The sequence below is a fragment of the Thermobia domestica genome, chromosome 4, assembly GCF_964235325.1.
Source record: "Thermobia domestica chromosome 4, izTheDome1.hap1.1, whole genome shotgun sequence".
Taxonomy (NCBI): domain Eukaryota; kingdom Metazoa; phylum Arthropoda; class Insecta; order Zygentoma; family Lepismatidae; genus Thermobia; species Thermobia domestica.
The window spans coordinates 40,821,386-40,845,154 of NC_137457.1; the positions used below are offsets into that span (position 1 = coordinate 40,821,386).

Consider the following 23,769-nt stretch of genomic DNA (forward strand, 5'->3'; position numbering starts at 1 on the left):
AGATCGTTTTATAATTGAATAAACCTTCACAGGGATAAATACATTAATAAAAAAAGGTGTAGAGATATGGATAAAGTGATTATGTTATATTACGCATATTTAACCACTTGCCTTACATATTTTAGTCACAAAGATTTTATCTATTTTACACATTTTTTATTTTCCTTTCGGTTTGTACACTTGATGCCACTAAAACGCTTGAAACAAAATATATAATTGATGGTGCTATGACGTCATAAATTCTTTAACCTAAACATTAATATTAGTATCCGAGTTAACTCTGTAGCAGAAAAATGCAAACTTTTATTACACATCCTAAGAATAAACTCGGGTTAATAATATATTGTACATTACAGGATTCCGAGTATACTCGGGTTAATAAGGCAAGCGGTTAAAATAACGCAATTTCTTCTTTTCGTTCTTGAAAGTTATATTATGATTTACGAATGATATCTTCTATTAATTTGATTAGTGTTTCTCTTGGTATATCTTTAGCCAAATCAAACTCATTCATTTATTTTACAATAAATGGCTACGGTGTTCAAGTTAACTAGCAATACTTCTATTTAAAAAAAAATCTATATTACGAATTAGTAACAGTAATAGCGATTTTAAACTATACTACTAGTTACTAGTTTATATTACTAGCTTAATGTTGTAGCACTTATTTATCTCCAAATATTACAGATAACTCCTTGCATATTTATGGTAATACACGTTTATTTATACCAGGCGGACAATACAGTTTAAAGAGCCTTATGGGTTATTTAAAGTCTCAATCTATTAACAAAATATAGAGATAAGATAAGCAATAAAGTAAAAATAGAAAAAGGTGGTCGCGAATTTGTGATAGGAAATTTAAATACTGTCATTGGATTTGAGCAGTATTAGCGATACATATATTGGAAGTAAATTACCGAAGATTCATTCCTTTGACAAAGTTAACGTTTACTGCTTTGTCGCTGATGGCATGATTGTTAAAGGTGTTGATTATTATCATAAAGGAACAGGAGTAATAGCAAGATTTAAAACAAATGCTGAATTTAAACATAGTATTAGATATGAACCTACCTATATTTATGTTTCCTTTTCCTTGATTTTTCCTTTACTTTCTTTAGAAAGAAGATTGATAAATTTGAAATAAAATTAAGAGATGACAATGACACCTTAAATTATTTTGGTCGAGTAATAACAACAATACTTTCATAAACGAAGATTTTCTTTTAAATTCATAGTATCATGTGTTCAATTAAAGTTTTACGCTTAGTATTCCTCAAAATGAACTTGAGAATTTCAAGATTGATCATACATTAACCAAGAAACAAGTACGTTTAAAGCTAGGAAGAAAAAAAGAAGAAAAAGATTTGAATTTAACTCTGACTACTGCACAAATGAAAAAAAATATAAACCCACCTTAAGAACATATTGGTATATTTATTTTAACAATACCAAATATGTTCGCAGCAGTTGGAGCTTTAGGTTCTTTAGCAGGAGAATCAGCAGCAGAAACTAAAACCATTAACCAATTTTGAAATTGAGATGCTGGTGAAAGCATTAAAGAAAAAGCACTTTCGAGGAGTGTTTGTGAGTAACGAAATACCTACAACGCCTAAAGAAAGTAATTTGTTTTGTTAATTTAGAAAAATCTGAAAATATTGTTACACAGTGGATATGTTATTAGGAAGGCAAAGACGTTAAGTACGTGTTAAATTCTTGCGAACGAGTACTGCCTAAACCGTTAATACAATATTTTGAAAATCAATATCTATTTTATAATGACGACCGAATAAAAGATTTTTATTCCGTTATTTGCGGTATTTATGCATTAAGGTTATCACATTATTAAGTGATGGATGTTCTTTAGCAATGTAGTGCATATAATAAATGAATGAAAAATATTCTTAATGTTTTATGAATAAACTTCATAAATGATTTGTTTCAAAAATATTTAATTTCTACATATTAGAAGTAAAGATTATTTTGAAAAACATGAACACGAACTTAATAGCTATTATAGGTATAAGTATTTTAAGTATTATGAGTGTGTTACTGAATTAGATTTAGATTATAAAAATAATATTATTATCTTCATTATTTATGGAAAATATTTATTCCAAGGTTTTTGTACACAGGTCAAGATTTGGAGAAGTTTTATCCCATATTTACCTTTGCACACTTGCAAATATACCTAATATTAAATCATAATGACTCCAACTATAGAGATGAAAGAACAAGTGCTTTTATAGTGCTGGTATAACAAAACCATGTTATAATACTATATAAAGATTTAAGTTACAATTGTCGCGTTTAAAAGCATTACAATATAGAGTTATGCGAAACAGATGTTTACGATGTTACACAAAGTATATTAAAATATAGCGAAAGATCAAATCTCAGTGCAAGATATATTACAAGTATTAAAGAAACATGAATACCCAAAATATTAAGATGATGTTTATTTAATACACTTTGGCTTGACAGTAAAACCACCAATAAATTTATAACATGAAATATTGACATGTATATGAATTTCGCAAATTATATTACAACTTTCTGCCAACTTTGTTTTGTTAAACGAAGCGTGTTTACAAATGTGAAGTATGTTTCGTATTGCCCATTAAGAAAACATGGTATAAGAAAACATGATATGACTTTAAAAATTCGACAAAGGAGCCATATTATATTGAAAGTTTGTTTCAAGAAGTTAGGTTGGAAATGACCATTTTCTATATAATAAATAATGAACATTTCTAGTAGTGCTATTGATAGGAACATTAGTGAACAGAACTCAGATGATGTTTTTAAAAGAAGAATTGGATAAATATAAAAGTAATAACATTTATATATATTATTTAAACGTTAGGAAATGTCAATTAGACAAAATGTTTCCCTCGGATTATACAATATTCGTTAGTTTCAAAATCAATAGATTTGTTAATGTAGCTAGTGTAGGGGATCAAAAGATGTAATCACTTTCAATCAGCTTGAATCAATATAGTCAATTTAGGAGTGAAAGAAACAAATTTTAAAATGTTGAAACATTAGAAGGCATATAATAAAAGAAAAATGATATTGATGCTTTAGAGAAGAATATATACAAGAAATGAAAAAAAGACTAAGGAAAATGGAGTTCTTTTGTTTAGTGTAAATGTTCCTGTATTAGAATAAAATAAATGCAAAGCGGAAATGTTTTGAGAGTTAGAGAACGTTGTTTAAAAGCATGATATAGATAAATTTGTTAGATACGTAGATTTCAAAATATCAAACAAAGAAACAAATATGTTTATTATGAAAAAACAAACTATAAATTGTTTATTTCGATTGAGAACGAAAAGTATTAAAGATCCAATTTTCTGAATTTGAGTCTGCTTAATAGTCACAAATATCTTCGTAATGGAAAAATTACACACATGGAATTAGATCTTGAAAGATACATTCTAAATATATTTACGACAATACTCTCTTAGAAATGTTCTCTTTAGACATCTAAAGGGGTGATGTAATTATGTTTCAAGCTGATACAAATTTGGCTTTCCAAGAGGACATTTCTTATTTATTAGCATGTACATAGAAAATAACAAAAACTTTCTTTGTAACGAAAAGTAATGATAGTGATATAATTAGGTTAAGTACAATAAATCAACAGATACAAAGAAAGTTACTATTTGAATAAACCGAGCAAAGAACGAAAATATATTTTATGTAGAAAAGAATATGTAGTGCACGTGGTAATAATAAAACTCATTTCGTTAAAAAGAAAGTTTGATAATTAGAAGGTAATCATGTTAGAGAAGACATTATAGAAGGAATTAACAAGTCTGATTGAAAGAAACTATCCTTGGGTAATGTTGTTACTAAACGTGTAGATGATTTTGGGGAAGCTGATCTTGTAGAAATGAAGAGTGGACTATTAAAAGTTGTCTTCAAATTAAACAAATGATATAAGTATTTACTAACGGTTATTAATGTGATTTCGAAATGTTCGTTTGCTGTTCCTATGAAAAATAAGAGGGGGAAGAGTTATACAAGCATTTGAATCAATATTAAGAATTAGGAAACCTAGTTACTTATAAGAAGATGAAGGAAAATAATTTTATAACAAAGATTTTAAAGAGTTGAAAGAAATATATTAATAATCGTGACACTGCAAGTAGTGGTAAAAGTGCTTCCATCGTTGAAAGTTGCTAATCTAAACATGTGGAAGACGTTTACTGCGCAAGGAAATTATAAATGGATGGAGATATTGCCAACAATAATTAGCGAGTATAGTAGTAAAGTACATTGATCAATGAGTATAAAGGTTGAAGAAGTTAATGAAAAGAATGAGGAAATAATATTTTAGAAAGTGTATAAGAGTTGAGTCGAGTTTGAGTTTAATGTCCCGTACATCAGCGAGGCTAAATAAGACGTGGACCTACTGATTAACGTGGTATCCGAACCACATGAGCTCCCTACGGGAAACGAACCCGGGCCTCCTACGTTAAATCCGCGTATCCTAACCGCTTAACCACGGAGGAACTCGAAGTTGTATAAGAATATGTTAACATGAGCGTGTTAAATCTAAATATAATACTGATGATTATGTTCGTATAAGTAAATCTAAAAAGTTTGTTTGAGAAAGGATATACATCTATCTGGTATATAGAAGTATTTTTAAAAGAGATTATTCCATTTAATTCACCATCATATAGAATACAAAATTTAAAAAATGAGGATGTACAAGGAAGTTTGTAGGAAAAAGAAATATTAAGAACTAATATAAAGATTAATATCTTATTGAAAAAGAGTTTTACGAAAGAAAAGTAATAACATATATGTTAAATGGGCAGGATTTAATTACTGACATAGTACTTGGATTGATATACATAACATTGTAGTTTTATATGAATTGTCTTTATATGCAGTTACATCCATAAAAAGATCTTGAGGGTAACGTGTCGTGTAGAAAATCTAGAATACGTAAACACGAGCAATTAGAAAAGAATCGTAAAATATTTGAAGAACTAAAAAGATTATGTTAGAGACGCACTTCTAATATAGACTTAGATACTACGTTTATCAGTTAAAATCAATTTATTTTTTTTTCATGACACTAATAAAAATGTATTTTTTATGAATTGTCTCATAGAAGTGAATCTCGTATTATGTCTTTCAAATTTGGTTCTTTAATTGAATATAGTGTTGTTCCTATAGTTGTGATAATGGATTCTGCTTGTTATGATCTCTATTGTTCCAAAACTGTAAGAATAAAACCTGGGTATTCTTATTTAATTAAAACTGGTATTAAGATAGATATAGCAAGAGGATAGTTTGGAAAAATATTTTCAAGATTTATTAGGTGTTTTAGATAGTAGACATCACGGTAAAGTTTTGGTGGTAATTAACAAAAGAACGTCGAAAATATGATCTATTTTCAAATTATTTGAAGATAACACAATGGTTAGATTTTTTAAATTATAATCCCTATGTTAAAACTCTTCTTAAAAATTTCAGCATTTGCACATTAGTTTTAATAAAATATCACTCCGTAGTGATTGAAGTAGTTATATAGTGTAATAAGGAAACCGAAAGAATTTCTGGAAGTTTCGATTCACTTGGTGTAATCTGATGTAGCTTCACAGTGAATGCGCTATAGAACAACACCTGTTCTAAGAGAGAAAATCGTAAATCATTTGAGAAGCTCGGGGGCCATACCGGAGCCAACCCTTCTATTCTATTTTTACCAACGATCGTGAAATTTACCTTAGAATTTTCAGGGTAACGAAAACAATTACCTCTTAATTACACAATCCGATTATAAAAGAAAATTTGTCTCCCCAAATCGGGATTAGATACAAAAAGCACATTATTGTTATGTAAGTAAATAATCATAAAACATATGAGAAACTAAAGAGTCTGTGTTCAAGTCTCTCTTTCGGTACATAACCACACTATTTTTATTAATGGTGACGAAGATGATTACCTTTGCATCTACACAAGTTTCTATCAGATTTATATTCGACTTCTCAGAAACCAAAACTAAAGGGATAACCCATGAAAGTTTTATATTTAAAATGAAATTTACCTGTTTTTTATATTTATGTAATACATATGATTAATAGATATACTTTAGTAGAATTAAGAAATAAATGCAAGGAAACTAGAATAAAAGGCAATTCCCGACTAAGGAAAGCAAACCTTATTGAACTCATCAAACAACATGAAAGTGATACCGAAAATACAGGTAATAGGAGAGATATGATTATTAAATCAGATCCGAAATACATCCTAGAATATTGTGGTTGCCCTATCTGTAGAGATACTCTCATTGAAGTGCTTAATGAATCAGACATTAAAGCGTGGGAACATATCTCTAAATAAAAGAGAACTTCTAATGAGTTTCCTTATTACTTTAGAGAAAAAGTAAATTTAACACGCATTTCATAACAATGTCCACTTACATTTTCCTTCATAAAAGATTTAATAACCATATAAATTGGAAGTAATAACCGGTAATGTATCATTAGTATTTTGTTACATCATAAGGAAATAAATAGAAAAATTAAAGTGGACAATACTATGTGAAAACAATTCGAAATCCTGTAGGAAATATTCTCACATTACACAGTAATTTGTATTAGAATTTAAAGACTATGCAATATCACGCATTAATTGTTCTCAATATGCATTTTGACATGTTAAACGCATATTTATTGAATTTCTTAATGATTTTAAAGATTTATTTAACGGGAATACAATTCAGTACAAGTAGTTTAAAACGTCACTTTTAGAAACGTTTAAAGGCAAATTAAATTGGAATTTGGTTTCAAGATGTTGCTGACTTAAAGGATATGAACCAGAATTCTTAATAAATAATTTTTGGTGATTTTATAAGTTGGGAAAATATTTCAAGTTTGTTGGGTGAACCTATAAGAGGAAAATACAAAGCTAATGTTAAATGGTCAAATGGTACATTGCTGTGTAAGAGAGAAAAGTTCATTCTTAAATATCCACACAAATGTATAAATTTAAATTCGCTAATATACTATTATGGTGGAAAGCTTTCTCAGGACTTGAAAATGAAAATTAAAAAGAAAATAAATATATTTTGATTCGTAAAAACAAACAAACATTTATGTAAATCTTTTAAAAATAAATTAATACTAATAGCAAGCGGTTTAGAATCAGTAAAGAGTAAAACTGAATGCCAGATATGAAAACAGTCAAAATCATAATTTTAAAAACTAGCTGTAACCATACATTTTGTGTTATATGTATAGTTAATTGCTTAAGTGAAAATAATTTTTGTCCTATGTGCAGAATGTTTTTAAGAGGAAGTAGCGGTATGTAAGGAGAAGGCAGAGTTTATAGCAATGAAAAGTATGATGACGATATATTAGAAAAACAATATAATGAAATAGATACTGACGATAATATTAGAAGAGATATATAATGCAGTGGAAAGATCATATAAAATGATGAGATACGGCAGACCTTATATGACGCAGTAAATTATTTTTTTTGAAACGTATAATATTTTGTATTTAGAAATAAATATACTAAATATCGTTTACAAAAACATGGCTCGTTAAAAGTTTATATATTAATAAATTGCCAATATAAGAAAGGAGAAGAAATTCAGAACTTTTACTTAAACACTAACAAGAATGAAGTATTACAATTAACCATTCTAAATAATTCGTAACTAATGCTGAAAAATATTAAAAACAAGAATGGACGACGTACATGGTAGAGGTTCTGGAAGGGCTCTTGTGGATATTAACTATTGAGAATTTGCTGTTAATAGATATGCACCATATAGAGGATCATCTTATACAGAACTACATATGAAATTAAAAAGACCCGCAATCATCATAAAAAAACATAACCATGTTTTATAGATTTACAAGAAAAAGCTATTGATTTTTCAGTAAATCTAAATGATGTTCCAAAAATTGAAAGAAGCCTTGGTATATACTATATACATTAACTATATATATATATATACAACGAAAAGTATATGGTGTACGTATAAAATCAGGCGCGAAATAATAAGACATCCATATCACTTTATTATATATAAAAGAAATGAATAAATCGCAATATTGTTGGATTAAAGTTTTAAGTAGATGAGCTAGCAGTCAAGTTACTAAATGGAGTGAACGAAAATATTTATGTGGTTGTTGTTAATTATACTTTTACTCACAAAATTCATTAGATACACACAGGAAAAATTGCTCTATTTAGGAGGTTCTTGAAATTGAAACGCAAGCAAATGATAAGCAAGCATAGTTTCAAAACTACCAATATACGATGAAAATGTCATTTGTGATTTATGTTGATTTTGTATAAAATTATGTTTGTGAGGAATGTCATTGAGGAAAAGAATCATGTACGAAGAAATGTCAACCGCATAAGCCATTCAGATTCTGTTATTATATTGTAAAAAATGATGGAAGTAAAACTGGTACTGCTGAGTATAGAGGTAAATATGTGGCTAAAAAGTTGATAAGAATTCTGAAGAAAGAAGCTAAGCAAATATCGAATATATATAAATAAAATAACGAATTACATTTAAAACTTATATAGAAAAAGAAATCAAATAATGTGCACATTGTTCCTACTGCAAAGTAGACAATAATAAAGAAAATCATATAGTCATTTGATCAAATATAAATTCATATAGTCATTTGATATATGAACATGTAGTTTAAAAGAATCAGCATCAAATGTACCGAGAGAATAAATGACTTATAAATACGGTTGTACATAGAAAAAAACGTTCGTATTTTTTTTCAGAAATGTACGTTTTTTTAGGAAAAAAGCATTGCCTCTCGTTTTTTTTACATATTTCTTTTTTCAAATAGTGATTTGTAAAGCATGTTACGTCTATTTAAGTATGAAATATTTTTATGTAGGTATAACTACAGTAAAATGAAACATAAATTAAACGCTAGATGCTGATACGCTACAAATATTTTATAATTAATATTAGTAGCATATTTACTAACAATTCGGGTTTCAGCAGTTTTCATCAATATCAACCAAGAAATAAAAGTAGAAATGTATATTTTTTTCTTTTTTTTGAAAATAGGGTTGTCATAAGTACGAAAATAATGTCACGAACAGTATAAAACCCAAATAACTTGTCTATAGATAAAAACAAATACTAGTTCGCCTACTAGTATATTTCTAAATATCATATATAAATAATTTGTCGACTAGCTATATATGATATGCAGAGCTCTACCATATGTGCAAAACGTGCATTTGCATGGAGCGCCGAGTTTCGAAGGTTCGACAAAATCTGTCATAAGTATATTATTTAAATTAAATATTTCTTGTTGGAAACAGACTTCATGATTATGGTAGTTACACTTACTAAGCTGACCTCCTATTTGAATACTACATTAATAAATTTATGTTTAGGTCGCATTAGTTTAAGGTCACATGGACAATGCTAAAGCAAATGGTTAAATAAATCCCAGCACAAATTTCTTGATTGTTGTCAAATGCAAGAACTAAATTCTCGAACACCTCCTCCATTTAGTTAGTTATCACAGTTCTGATGAGATAACAAGTATTTTCTTTGTCACAAATAAGTTCATTATCAATGAAGGTGAAAACAAGATTTTTAACAAAAAATAACAGATGTAGAAGTAAAATCAAGAAATAAAGATAAAAAGCTACTTGCAATTTAATTGCAAATTTATATATTGAGATTGAAGCTCGATATTCTATAAAAAAAAAGGTCACCATTTTTTAGATGTTTGCTTTATCTTCACTAACATAATAGATTATTATTTAAAGAAAAAACAGACACGAGATTGTATTTGTAGTATTTAAGCCTTTCTGAGTGCGAATGCATTTTTTTCTCCCCTTCGCTCTTCGTGCAGGAATAGCATACTTAAAATCGTGACTTTTAAGATTTGTTCTTTCTGCAGAAAGGGGAAGGCCGCAAATGATGCCATTGCACTGGGCGGAAAAGTCTCTAGGGCCAGCCCTGATGTGTACATACAATACCTGGATATTGGATGACACAATTTTAAGCAATGCTGTGTGTTTCAAAATGAATATTAGGGTTTTGAACCTTCGTAGAATCTATTACAATTAACTTACAATTATAAATATTATCAAATGAAAGAGCAGCTCAAACAGTTCTGTACGCACATTCTCTGTTGCCTTTGTTTGCCGTTAGAAACTGCTAGTAGTTCAAAGATGGAAACTAGAGAGCAGAAAGCTTTTTGTGTTTCAGTAAAGACTGAATCTATAGTTACAGTGCAACCATCTGTGTGAAGAGTATTAAGGAGACGCTTGCAACTACGTCCCTATTGTTTGCAGTTGCTGCAGGTCTAAAGACTACAGATAACGGTTTACGTGCCAATTTCGCAAATGAAATATTGCTGTATAACAAAGATTTTCTGGATCTGTAATCTTCAGTAATAAATCAACATTTCACCTAAGAGCTAATGTGAACACTCATAGTGGTCGCATCTGGCGGTCAGCAAATCCTCAGGAGTTGATACAGCTGAAACCAGACTCCCCTAAATTGATTCTGTTTTGTGCCGTATTTCGGAAAATTTATGAGTCTTTCTGGCCTATCGACTAGATCTGTTCGTGTGACGAATAATCTCACATTAGCACATGTAGCAAAGACTGTTTCAGGTGCTCTCTTACTTGATGTATTGTTTATAATTTTGCGTAAAATGAAGTAAGTACTAGCAATAATAAAACATTGGTATCCATTTTGAAACACCCTGCATTTCTTACCAATAGTATTGGAACTAAGATGTAAAAAGAAGAGAAAATTTTACTTCAAAAGTTGTTGTTTACAACAACGATAATATCATTAGTGGAGACTATAACTACTACATCAACACGAAAAATGAAATGAAATCTTTAAGTTTTACGTCCCACGGTTATGCCGGTTGGGCTAAAGGAGACGGTGATAATGAGAGATGAGTGAAATGGTGGAATGAAGAAAGTGGGAGGAAACGGGAGAACCCCGAGAAAACCCACGAGCACGGTGTTTGTTCACCACAAAGTTCACTTGGCGGAGGCTGGGATCGAACCCGGGACCCCAAGCACCAGAGGTGAACGCTCTACCACTGAGCAACATCAACACGAGTTACAAGTCAAAAAATGTAATAAAATATACGCTCGTAATCATTTCGGACCCACGTCGCCAAAGTGGCACACAAAGGTGTGTCACTTTTTTAATCCGCTCCTGTGTGGACACTAATTAAGATATCGGGACATTATTTTTGCAAAAAATGGTTGGACCATAGTTTATCATACTAATTTATTTTTCTTCTGGCTGTCGAATTTCCTTCTTAAATTTCACCACAGTAAAAAATCCGAAAATTTTAGAATTTCGAATGTCCTTTACTTCTTTTTCTCTGTAGCTTCCTTCCTTGAAGGGAAACATCCTTAAGACTTACACGGTAGACACCTCGGATGGATCCTGTCTTTCCCCTCCTGTGATTGGGGTCCGTGGTTCGAACCCAACTCGCTCCGTGTGGACTTTGTGGTGCAAAAACACCGTGCAGGTGGGTTTTCTCGTGGCTCTCCCGTTTACTCCCACTTTCTTCATTCCACCATTTCGTTCATTTCTCATCATCACCGTTTCCTTTAGCCTAACCGGCATAAGCGTGGGACGTAAAACTGAAAGTTTTTTTCTGGTTTACCCTGCCTTTCTGTTTACCGTAATACATTTATGGTAATTAGAAGATGTGTTCCATAAACATGGCCATCATAGCTGTAGGATATATTAGTGGTGTACCAGTTTTTAATTTGAGATAGATTGAGTCTGTTTCGTAGCAGTGACGCCAGCTACAGAAAATTTTAATTCCACATTTTAGGGGGAAATTTTGCAAAAATACCTGTTGTGTGTTTATTATTTCCCTCTTGTTGGCCACATCGGAACAAACGAACCCGTGTCTGAATGCCTCGTCTTTGCCTTAGACAACGCACTATAGAAAGTTTCAATAGGATAAGTACAGTTTAGGTTTACAGTAAACCTTGTTCTCTAAGAGGAAAGGTAACTGTAATTTTTTTTAGGTATAATGAGTGGGTAAAATTACTTCCCCACATATGTAGCTGAATGAATCTGTCAAATTGTTGCGAGCTCTCGGCATGTTCGTTTAACACAAACGTCAATATTTCACCCAGAAATATTTTTCACCTACGGTGTACACAGACACAGCATAACACCATCTTCTAACAAGAAGATGAACTCGAAACTGAAATATTTGTTTCACGCGACAACGTGGTGTATTTGTTGATGCCTTTATTTTAAATATTTTGTTTGTCGTCTACACAAAAGGGATCCGATGAATGATCGCAAGTTGATTACGAAACCTTTCTCCGTCAATAACTCCTAGGTCTCAGTGTATGCAGTGTGGAACAATAACAAATCTTTGCAACCCTAAGGGAGGGGGTACGTTTCCAGGGATCGTAAGCTAGAGAAAAAAATTTTTGGGATATAGCCTAGTAACAGTTCTTGAATTAAGGTAAAAATTCAGAATTATGCACTTCAAACACGGAAATCACATATTAAAAAAGAAAAATAGATTTTTCTGTCAATAATGGAAATAGCGCATCGCCAGAAAAAACTTTACGTGCTGGAACGTTCTCGATGAGATATTAGTAATCAGCTTCTCGATATCTATGCGGTACACCCTTTCAACCTCGCAAAAATTCAGAATTATGCACCCCAAACATGGAAAATACATATTAAATACGAAAAATACGATTTTTCTGTCAATTATGGAAACAGCATCCCCGCCAAAAAGAAAAACGTTACGTGCTGGAACTTTCTCGTTAAGATATTCTTAATCAGCGTCTCGAAATATATCCGGTACACCATTTCATCCTTCTAAAAATTCAGAATTATGCACTCCAAATACGGAAAACACATATTAAATTTTTCTGTCAACTATGGAAACAGCACCCTGCCAGAAAAAAGCCTTACGTGCGTAACTTTCTCTATGAGATATAAGTAATCAGCTTCTTGAAATCTAGCGGGTACACCCTTTCACCCTCGTAAAAAATCAGAATTATTAATCCAAACACGAAAAAAATATATTAGATACGAAAAATACGATTTTTCTGTCAATTATGGTAACAGCACCCCGCCAAAAAAAAAAGTTACGTGCTGGAACTTTCTCGGTAAGATATTCTAAATCCAGTTCTCGACATTATCCGCTACACCCTTTGACTCTCGTGGAAGGATTCTCATGCCGACTAGTGTTATATAAATTTAAACACACTGATGAAAACTAAAACAACAAATGATTTTGAGTGAGACTTATATAGCCTAATGAATAACATTCGGGAAAAGAATGGAAACTATGGTAAGAATGTATAAGTTTGTTAAAATAGAATGTGATCCACTAAGAGTGGGAAAATTAATTGCTCAACCGAATTTTAAAAGAATTTTTATACAGAGAATCTATATGCAATAATATTGACTTTTAATAAAGACACATATGTTGGAATGAGTATCTTAGACCTATCAATATATTAATTGTACAACTTCCATTATAATATGATGAAACCAAAATATAATGATAAAATAGAAAATGGTAATAGAGATAGATATATTTATAATATTCAAACGAATCATGTGTGCTATGACTTAAAGGATTATGTTTTTTCCTTCGACACAAGTGATTACTCTCAAGATTATACATACAAGATACCAGAGATAAATAAGAAAATACTTGGTAAGATAAAGGATGAAGTTAAAGACACATTTATAGAACTTTGAAGGTTTAAAAAATAATGTGTACTCTATAAAACCACCTCAAATGGATGTAATAGACAAAAACTTTAAATGCAAGTTCGATAAGAAGTAATGTTGTAAAAACCGAAGATTCTTAACAGAAGTGATATATATAAAGAACTTACACTCAACGATTACACGAGCTTTTTTCAATCAGCGGATGAACAATGAGTTTGATTATAAATTATAAGCATGATATATTTAGTATAGTAATAAGTAAGTTAGCATTAAATCGTATAGATGATAAACGATGTTTTCAAAGACGAAATGAACACCCTGCACTGGTGTTCGTTTTATGATAGGTGATAAGTAGGTATAGCTTTAGATGTAAGTTTGTGTGGTTAGATACGATACAAGCCTATGCGCAGAAATTCTATTTAACTTAATTTTTAATAAAGTTTAGGAATTTTATACGAAGAAGTAATATAAGTAATTATATAGATCAATACTATAAAGCTATATTTAGTTAAGTTTCTTCTCTAAAATACTTTTCAGTGTTGTGTTTAACAAAAGTTGTTAAAAACAATATTAACTTCTCATTGCTCTCTCAAAATAAATGTTGCTACCTAGCAACTGGTCAGCCAGACCCAAACTTGAAAATTTTCCACATTTCTCCCTGTTGAATATTTCAAAATACTAGTATGTTGCAAGGCGACATTTAGGGAAAAATTACTGTTGTCATCAGCCTTGTTAGCTGCCTTTGTGTTATTTCTTTTTAAGGACGTTATAATTAGAAGCATATTACTTAAAAAATATGCTATTTTCAGGCTTTTGTGTCAAGAATTAGAAGATCTGTAATTTATTCCTAGAATACACTAATTGATCATCAATTACAAAATTCACCTCTTGTGTTACAGAAGTCGTACATTTTTTATATATAATTCTATTGTAAATGTATAGAATATAAACACACTGTAAATGTATTGTGTGTAAATACAAAACTTGCAAGGGCATCTGTCTGTGATGTGGTACTTGGAGTACGTATCAGTACATATCAAACCGTAAAATACGATATACATTCAGGAAAGAATTTACAGACATTTTCCTGCACGTTGCGTTTGAATGTCCATTAATAAATATTTCATTGATTGTGCATTCTAGTTTTTCCCAAGACCGCCAAGTAAAAGCATACCTATGAAGAGCTTGGTCAACAGCATCAATTTCTTTCCGGCCAATTCTTTTTCTTTTTTGTGCAATTCTTTCAGCCTCTAAATTTGTATACAGCAATTTTTCATCGCGCAGATGAAGAGTAAGAAATATATATTCAATCTAGATTTCGAAGACGAAGCAGTGACAATTCCAGCTAACCCAAAAAAGTAATACATTGATGGCAAAGGTTTCGGCAGAAAACACGTACCGTTTAGAGAAACTTATATTAGGTACATAGCTTTAAATTTTGTGTTATCGTTTGACTTTCGAATTGTATTCATAAAGACCTATAATTCTTTAGATTCATCACAAGATTATTCATTAATTACTTCTAGAAATATTTGAAAACTATATCATTCCAAAATTTATCAAGAGTACATATCAATAAATACAGTGTGAAATACTTACACCAGCTGATGATCCTCCAGTTGGGAAAAGGCATATGTGGTAATAGTCGAAATTGAAATCAAATTTCTCAGCTGGATCAATTGTTTCAAATATCTTAGCAATGATGTCAAGTAACTCAGCAACGATGTTAGTATCTATGACTGTCATACTAGCCTTCTGTAGAATCAATGGAAATTCGCCGTTCATAGTTAGAGCGCCCCAGCCAGCAACAGTGCATATTGTGCCTTAAAATACAGTAATTATTTCTTTAAAAAAGATAACATTTAATCTCATGGGGCAACAAATTGAAATAAGATTGTATTACAGAAAACTTGGTATTATTAATTTTGCAATGACTAGAATAAGAATTGTTTCGACTATTAATCTTGTTATTAATAATGCGTCTGGTGAGCATTCAATAATTTTCATACACATTACACGCGTTATCAAAAATGTCATAAGGACTTCATGCTTTTATGACACTGGTGAAATAACAAACAAAAGTCCCTGGGACATTTGAGTTGGGCAAAGTTTATTCACAATATTACCATTAAACCATTTTACGGAATAATATAGAAAAAAACTGAATACTACTTTTCGTGTGGTTCTTGATCAATTCAGTCTTTATAAATTTGGGGATTATCGTGACGACTATGAACAGGCGAAGCTGGAAACATGAAGAGTAACTAGCTAGTTACATCGACTAAAACTTTCTTCAGAAAAAAATATTGTCCTTTCTTTATCGCTAAAACACAAGTATATCAAACAGTATAGTAATTTAACTTCTTAACAGTGAGTCCAATGGTAGTAGAATGGAGGCTGGATAGCTGAAATTTGATCCCTCCCGTTCTTAGAATTTGATATCATTTCCTGCAATTGGAAGACAAGTTTTGACAAGCCTTTAGCCTTTCACGGCTACCACAGGATCCGTGGGAAAATGTTTGTTCCTATACTCATACTCTTGGATGCCTACCAGATGTAGAAACAAAATAAAACATGCCTTTTTCATGTTCCTGTCGTGTATTGGCTAGTGATTTGAACCCCCAAAACCCTCCACTCCCTCCTGCGAAGAACGTAAACGGCCGTCGTTGTTGCTATGCTCATACTCTTGAAGGGCTATCGGATCTCGATGAGAGTCCTTTCAGTTATCATGATCGAAGCTTCCCAATTGATTGATTGATTTTCGTCTTTTCGTTATGTTTGTTGTGGGAACCGGGTGTTGCTATGCTCATAGTCTTGGATGCTCATAATCTTGGACGGCTATCAGATCTTGATGAGAGTCCTATCAGTTATCACGATCGAAGCTTCCCAATTGATTGAATATCACGTTCGAAGCTTCCCAATTGATTAATTGATTTTCGTCTTTTTGTAATGTATTGAATAGCTATTTTGTATAGCATAGGGTAGACCTCTACCCCCAATCCTTTGATATTCAGTGATCGAAGCACTCCAATTTGATTGGTCTACGTCTTTCGCCGACTCGTTCCTCCTGGGAAACCGAAGTGCATGCTTAATGTCTTAAAATATTCAATGCTTTCTCATCGAGAATCGAACCTGAAGACAAAATATGTTTTCATTTTGAAAGTTCTCTCATCGGAATCGAACGCAAGACCAGTACTTCACGATTTAGAGTTCAATTAATCCTTGCATGAAAAAAAAAGAATTTTAAGTATTGATTTTAGCGCAGCATATGATATACATTTTTCGAAGCTCTTCATTTCGAAGCACTATAATGCTTTCAAGTGTTCAATGCTCCCTTTCTCTCTCTTTCTCTCTATCATCGAGAATCGAACTCGGACCAAAAATGATATTAAAACAGAAAGGAACGAATTAACTTAGTATCTAAAAATATTCAATGCTTTCTCACCGAGAGTCGAACCTAAGCCCTAAATACTTTTTTATTTTGAAAGTTCTCTCACCGGAATCGAACGCAAGACCACTACTTCACGAGAATTTTACGTATATAGAACTTCGCTTTCACGATAGAAAGGAACGAATTAACTTAATGTCTAAAAATATTCAATGCTTTCTCACCGAGAGTCGAACCTGAGCCCTAAATACGCTTTTATTTTGAAAGTTCTCTCACCGGAATCGAATGGAAGACCACTACTACACGATTTATATTTGAATTAATCCTTGCATGAAAAAAAAGAATTTCAGGTATATAGCACTTCGTTTTCACGACAGAAAGGATCGAATTAACTTCATGCCTTAAAGTGTGTAATTCTTTCTCATCGAGGATCGAACCAAGGCACGGGAATCAAACGCAAGACCTGTACTTCATGACCTTTGAGTTTAATTAAACCTCGCATGAAAAAAAGAATTTCACGTATATAGCACTTCGTTTCACGACAGAAAGGAACGACATAATTTAATGTCCTGAAATATTTAATGCTCTTTCACTAAGAATCGAACCAGAACCATAAATATGCTTTTATTTTGAATTTTCTCTCATCGGAATTGAACGAAAGACCAGCACTTCACGATTTAGAGTTTGAATGCTTTGTCATCGAGAATCGAACTTGGACACTAAATATGCTTTCATTTTGAAAGGTCTCTCTCACAGGAATCGAACACAATACCTGTACTTTAAGATTTAGAGTTGAATTAATCATTGTATGAAAAAAGAATGCTTTCGCATCGAGAATTGAAGTCGAACACTAAATATGCTTTCATTTTGAAAGGTCTCTCTCACAGTAATCGAACACAATACCTGTACTTTAAGATTTAGAGTTGAATTAATCCTTGTATAAAAAAGAATGCTTTCTCATCGAGAATTGAACCTGGAACCCAAACGATCTTGGTATTTCGGAAGTGTATGGTACATGTATAAACAAGATGAAACATGATTTCCTCTCCGTCATCCCCTCCTGCATCATGCATGTGTGCATAGATATTTGTATGCATAGTGTCATTAGTCTCTGTTGATCATCTGCTGAAATAACATGGCTGTGTAAATCATAAGCTACTTTATAATATTGACTTCCATAGATTTCGAACATAATTGAACATAGAAACTTAAGCAAGATTTCATTTAAGCAGACGATTAGAAAAATACGAATAGTGGAAGATTAAGATTGGAACTGCGACCAAATTCTGTATCTGAAAGGATACCATTCCAACAAAAGCCAGAATTACCATATAGTAGTGCATATAAATGTTTTGTCCATCAATATAATCAGTATTGTACAAAGGAATTACTTTTAAGAACATTCGAACACTGGCCTATTTCATCAAAACAATGCCCGGATCAATTAAGTGATGCTGGATATTTTTACACGAAGAAAAGAGAGCAAACTATATGCTTCTATTGTGCTGGTGGATTAAAAGATTGAACTGATAACGATGTTCCATGGATAGAACATGCGAAATTGTTTGCTAATTGTCCATTTCTTTACCTTAATAAGGGATATGGTTTTATTAAACAAATACAGGAAAAGTGCTCTGATATGGAAGTATTTCGTAGTGTTCCGAATGATGATATCCATAAAAATGCCAGTAAAAGTTGCAATAAGGAACTTAATTTTCAATATGGTACAATTTGAAGTGAAACTTGAATAAAGTTCCATTACATACTTTTTCTTTGTATATAACTGTAAAAAGTACATGTACATATTCTAAAGTTATCAAAACAATATGCATTTATACAAATGATTTACGTATGTGCTATTATGTATAACCTCCAGATGCATTAGCATCGTATTTGGAAAAATGGAAATATATGTTTAATATATAAAGGAATGAAGATTAATTTATTTGGACGTAACATGCACGATCTTGGATTTACTGAACTGATATCATAATCGTAAGTGTATAGGACATATATAAACAAGACGAAACATGGTTGTTTCTCCTCCTTGTCATATCAAATGGTGCATAAGGTCTTAATTTAATGAAAGCCAAATTAATGTGTATTGTACTGAAAAGTGGCTCATTTAAATAAGTGAATCGTATTGGTAAAGGCCTTGTATTTGGATTTAACTGAAATTTTAACAGAATGGGAAAGAAAACTTGTACATTTGATTCGGCTTGTTTTCAGACTATAAACAAAAAACTCATAGATTTAATTATGACTAATTTATTTGATAGTGTACAAACACAGTCAAATTTGACGGAAAACGAACTTTAAAGTTGATGGGTGTCAATGAAGTGGACTTCTGTTCATAAAGAAGCAGAAAATATTTTTCATTTATACTGAACAGTGTAGTACTAATTCTAGTGCATTTAATAATTATAATAATAATAATAATATAGTGAAATTGAAATCTTTTATTATTTTCACATAAAATTTGTATTTTGTGATCGACCAATACGGTAGGATTTTTAAATTATTATACTAATGTTGTTGTTATTCCGATACTTCTCTTTTAGGAATTAAGAAACTTCATTTAGAATGGTTGATCTGGAAGGAAAGCATACGGACGTCTTTTTTTTACTAAGGAAACGAGGTACACTTATCATTCCGAAAGTCTTTAGTTCGATCACAGTACAACGTACGTTTACGGTGAACACATTGTGTTTGTAGATTTTTGAATTTATCAGAAAGTCCATACGGTGTAAACCGTGATCGAATCAGGGACCCCAAAATACTGGAGGTAAATCCTCTATCACTAAGCCACCATACTCAATGTAATAGGTTTGTACATCATGTAAAGACCCCCACGGAAAATAAAGATCGGATCGGATTTATGATAATCAGCATTAAAACTAGAAATAATTTCTATCATTTCTATTTGATAAAGAAATTATAGAATTAATTTTGGAATGGTGCATTGTTTTCAAAGAAACTAGTTCTTGATCTTACTGTTTTGAGTGTTGATTCTCGAAGTATTCTCAAAAATCGTTTGTTGTCTTGTCTCGTTTGAAAATGTAAGTACAAATCGTATGCCCTGATTTTATCTGGAAGTTATCAGAATCCTTTCGCTTTATTGGTATGACACCCGCACTAATAACTAAAGCATCAAAATTTCAGTCAGTCAATTAGACGGATAAACATAGCTCTTTCATGTGGCTTCCACGTTGCATTACATAGTCTGGAAGTCAATCTTCAGATTGCATTATAGTGTGAAAAGAAAGACAAACTACAATGCAAGGCTACGAAGAACTTTGTATGTTATTTCCTTGTTTTATCACACTGCATGAAGAAAGAGAGAGAGAGAGAAAGTAAATGTGTATGTGTGTGTGTATATATGTGGGAAAGAAGAAGAAAAATGCAGTGTCATGGCTACGATATGTCGTTTCTGAGAAGTATGATTATAATAATCTGTATTCGTTCACAGAGGACGACGACTTTACGCAGTCCAGCGGGAAAGACTAAAAGAAGTTTTTTTATTACTAATTGTCGTGCACTGTGACAGGATGCTTACATCAACTGCATGCAGTCCCTAGTTCGACATCGTGTTCGTGAGTTTTCATGGTATACTCATACATTCTTATTCTACTAAGTATTCATTCATTCATTTGTCTTAATCACCCGTCATCCTCAACATAATGAGCATAATCGTGGTAAGTTAAACTGATTTGAACGTACCTCTAAATTGAGTTTTCGTATTTGCTACGGAATAAGAACATCATATTGTGTTAAGTAATAGTTCTCGCAATCATTGAGACATTATGCCCTTCGTAAGAGAGAGAGAGAGAGAGAGAGAGATGAAATATTTTTAGTCTAACTTTCCATCTAACAGAATTTTTTCGTATTTCCACTCTTCAGTGAAAATCACCGTTGCCATTTTCTTTTAGCATAACATGTTTGCAGGTACATTAGTGACAATAGTACGCGTCTCAGATGTTTCTCTTGCATTTCGACTTTGAAAAAATGTACTTGTCGATTTGCGACTTATCTCTTTTCCTACCGAAACGTTTCTCGATTCGTTGGCAAATAAATCTAAAAGTAATATTTTTTTCTTCACGAACTATGAGAATTGTCTGAAACAAAGAGAGATGTATTTATGCCCTTATTATTATTATACTGAACACCTAACATTACCATCATCATCATCATCAGCCTTGGAGAAACATGAATCTAGCAAATTCCGAACTCGTTATCTTTCTTTTTTTAGAGTAATTAACTGAAGGTGTGATGATTGACAAATATGAGGCACGGATCGCCATTAAGTTCCATCACTTGCTTTGTACAGGGTGCATACGAAGAAGCTTCAGCATTTGAAAAACGAAGTACTGGTTGTAAATCCTTTACCACTGAGCCACCACACTCCTCAAACCTAAAGTGTTATAGGTTTGTACATCATGTAAAGACCCCCCGGAGAAATAGAGATACGTCCCACAAATATGCCCTTTCTCGGTAAAAGGACATATGATTAAGACAAACGAATGACAAAAAAATATAGTTGATAGAATGACAATGTGAATAAACGTTATATCACTGAGTCATCATGCATCCTGAAATCCATTGAATTGAGTAGAAGAACAATACACGTACTAAAAAGAAAAGATACATGTTCTTCTAACCTGACATAATTGCTTTAGAAAAATAACAAACATAAAAATAAAAAAATACAGGAATGAACAAAGTAGAAGTAAACAGGAGAACTAATGCTCACAGTGTTTTTTGTTTACCACAATTCCCTATTAACATGAACTCGGATTGAGGCAGGAACCCAAGCACCAGAAGTAATCACTCTACCAGGTCCTTATCCGTTGGGGATGACGAGCGCCCCTAAAATTTTCACGGTAGGCTTGCAAATGAACTAAAATATGATTGAATTGTGTCCTAAATTCAGACTCCCTCCCCTCCCCTCTACATGTTGGGACTGGTTGTTGCTAATCTACCATTGGGACTTAATCATTGATCCATCATGACGGTTAAAAAAAGTAAATTGTGATTACTCATCACTCTTTTACAAAAAGTTGCGAATACTGTCAGCGAACTTTCCATTGTGATAATACCAAGGGAACAGTAGATAGTATGGCTAATGAGGTAATGCTTAAAATTACAAATATTTGGTGAACATGGGCCCATGATTAGCAACCAAAATTGTCATGTCCATGCTCCCTTTTAGAAAATTTTGTCCCAACTGGACCTGAAATAAAATGTTAGTGGGTTACATTAGATAGTATTTGCAAAGATGTGATGTGCACAAGAGTAATATGTAATCGTTTCTTAGAAAATTAATTACTTTCAAAACGAAAGTCTAACATTAAAAATGAATCGAATGACTTCATTAAAAGATTGAAATCTATTGTATCATCAACATCTTTAAACATCGCAAGTTTACATTTTTTTTTAAAAAAAAAGAATGAACTACATACGTGTGAAGATAAATATTAAACCAAGACATACATCAACAAAAGTGAGAAGTGTTAACTTGATGTTCTGACGTAATGCTGAACAACAAAAGATAGCATATATCTAAAGAAGGAAACACTGATCTATCCTATATACAGAAGGAGTAGCAATGTAATATTCTGCGATATAATACATGATGCATTTTTATATAACTCTGCACATGTCGACATCAGGTCCGCAATTTCAATTACACTAGTGAAAAAAGGTTGCATCACGTAATGGCCAATAAGTTTTGATCTATATTTGTTGGAGATACAGTAGCATCATTATTACGTATAGTCATATAATCGTCCTGTACACACGGAAAAGAAAGTATTCTACAATTGACAAATTTTCCTTTTCGCATTAATTCGTGAACAAATGAATTAATCTGTTTTTCACGTTTTTTTTTGGAATAGTTATAATTTGATAACTTGTCAAGTCGGTACTGTAATAGGAAAAGAAATTTTCTCAACTGAAGAATATTATTCCTGGCTCTATGTGCGCTAAATGATTATCCACGAAGATGTATTGCTTTTTTAAGACAAACAAGAAAAGGTAATTCAGATGACGAATTACAATAGTCTTGTGTTACGTTTTTGAACAAATCTGAAAAAGCGGATAGATCTAGCAATGTAGTATTCTGTGATATAATACATGATGCACATGTTGACATCAGGTCCACAATTTGAATTACACTATTAAAGATGTACCTAGACTTATATCCGGTTAGTCAAATCTGTAACTGTAAGTGACCACTCACACTTCGAAAAGTTGCACAATCTGAAATTTTCAGATGAACCTTTAATGCGAAAAAAAAGTTGTATCACGTAATGGTCAACAAGTTTCGATAAGTGATGACACTACGGATAAAAAAAATGCTAACAGGGGGTAATATAAATCAAAAATCATCGCTGATAACGGGCTTGCGTGTACAAGTTTTTAATTTCGATATCGTTTTTCTGAATATAATGTTGCTCTTGAAACTAAACACTTTTTAAGACGGAATTCAATGTGCTATAAATTTCTACATATAATAATAACAGTCAGTGGAAGAGCGTTCAAAATCCTGTTCCCACAAAGTGAACTTTGTGGTGTATAAACAACGTGTGGTCCCAAGTTCAAACACCAGTTCCCTGGAGACAGATACAAAGAAGAGAAGAAATTGATTGGAATATTATTT

At 31.8% G+C, this 23,769-nt stretch overlaps 1 protein-coding gene across 2 annotated transcripts in view; it reads right to left on the minus strand.

Moving 5' to 3' along the window:
• LOC145683302 (brachyurin-like) overlaps window positions 1-23,769 on the minus strand; it is a 365,263-nt gene that overhangs the window by 41,316 nt on the left and 300,178 nt on the right. For both annotated transcript variants that reach the window (XM_081754664.1, XM_081754662.1), the window contains exon 7: window positions 15,323-15,546. In XM_081754664.1, coding sequence (XP_081610790.1) covers window positions 15,323-15,546 — 224 coding nt within the window. The remainder of the gene's footprint in view (window positions 1-15,322; window positions 15,547-23,769) is intronic.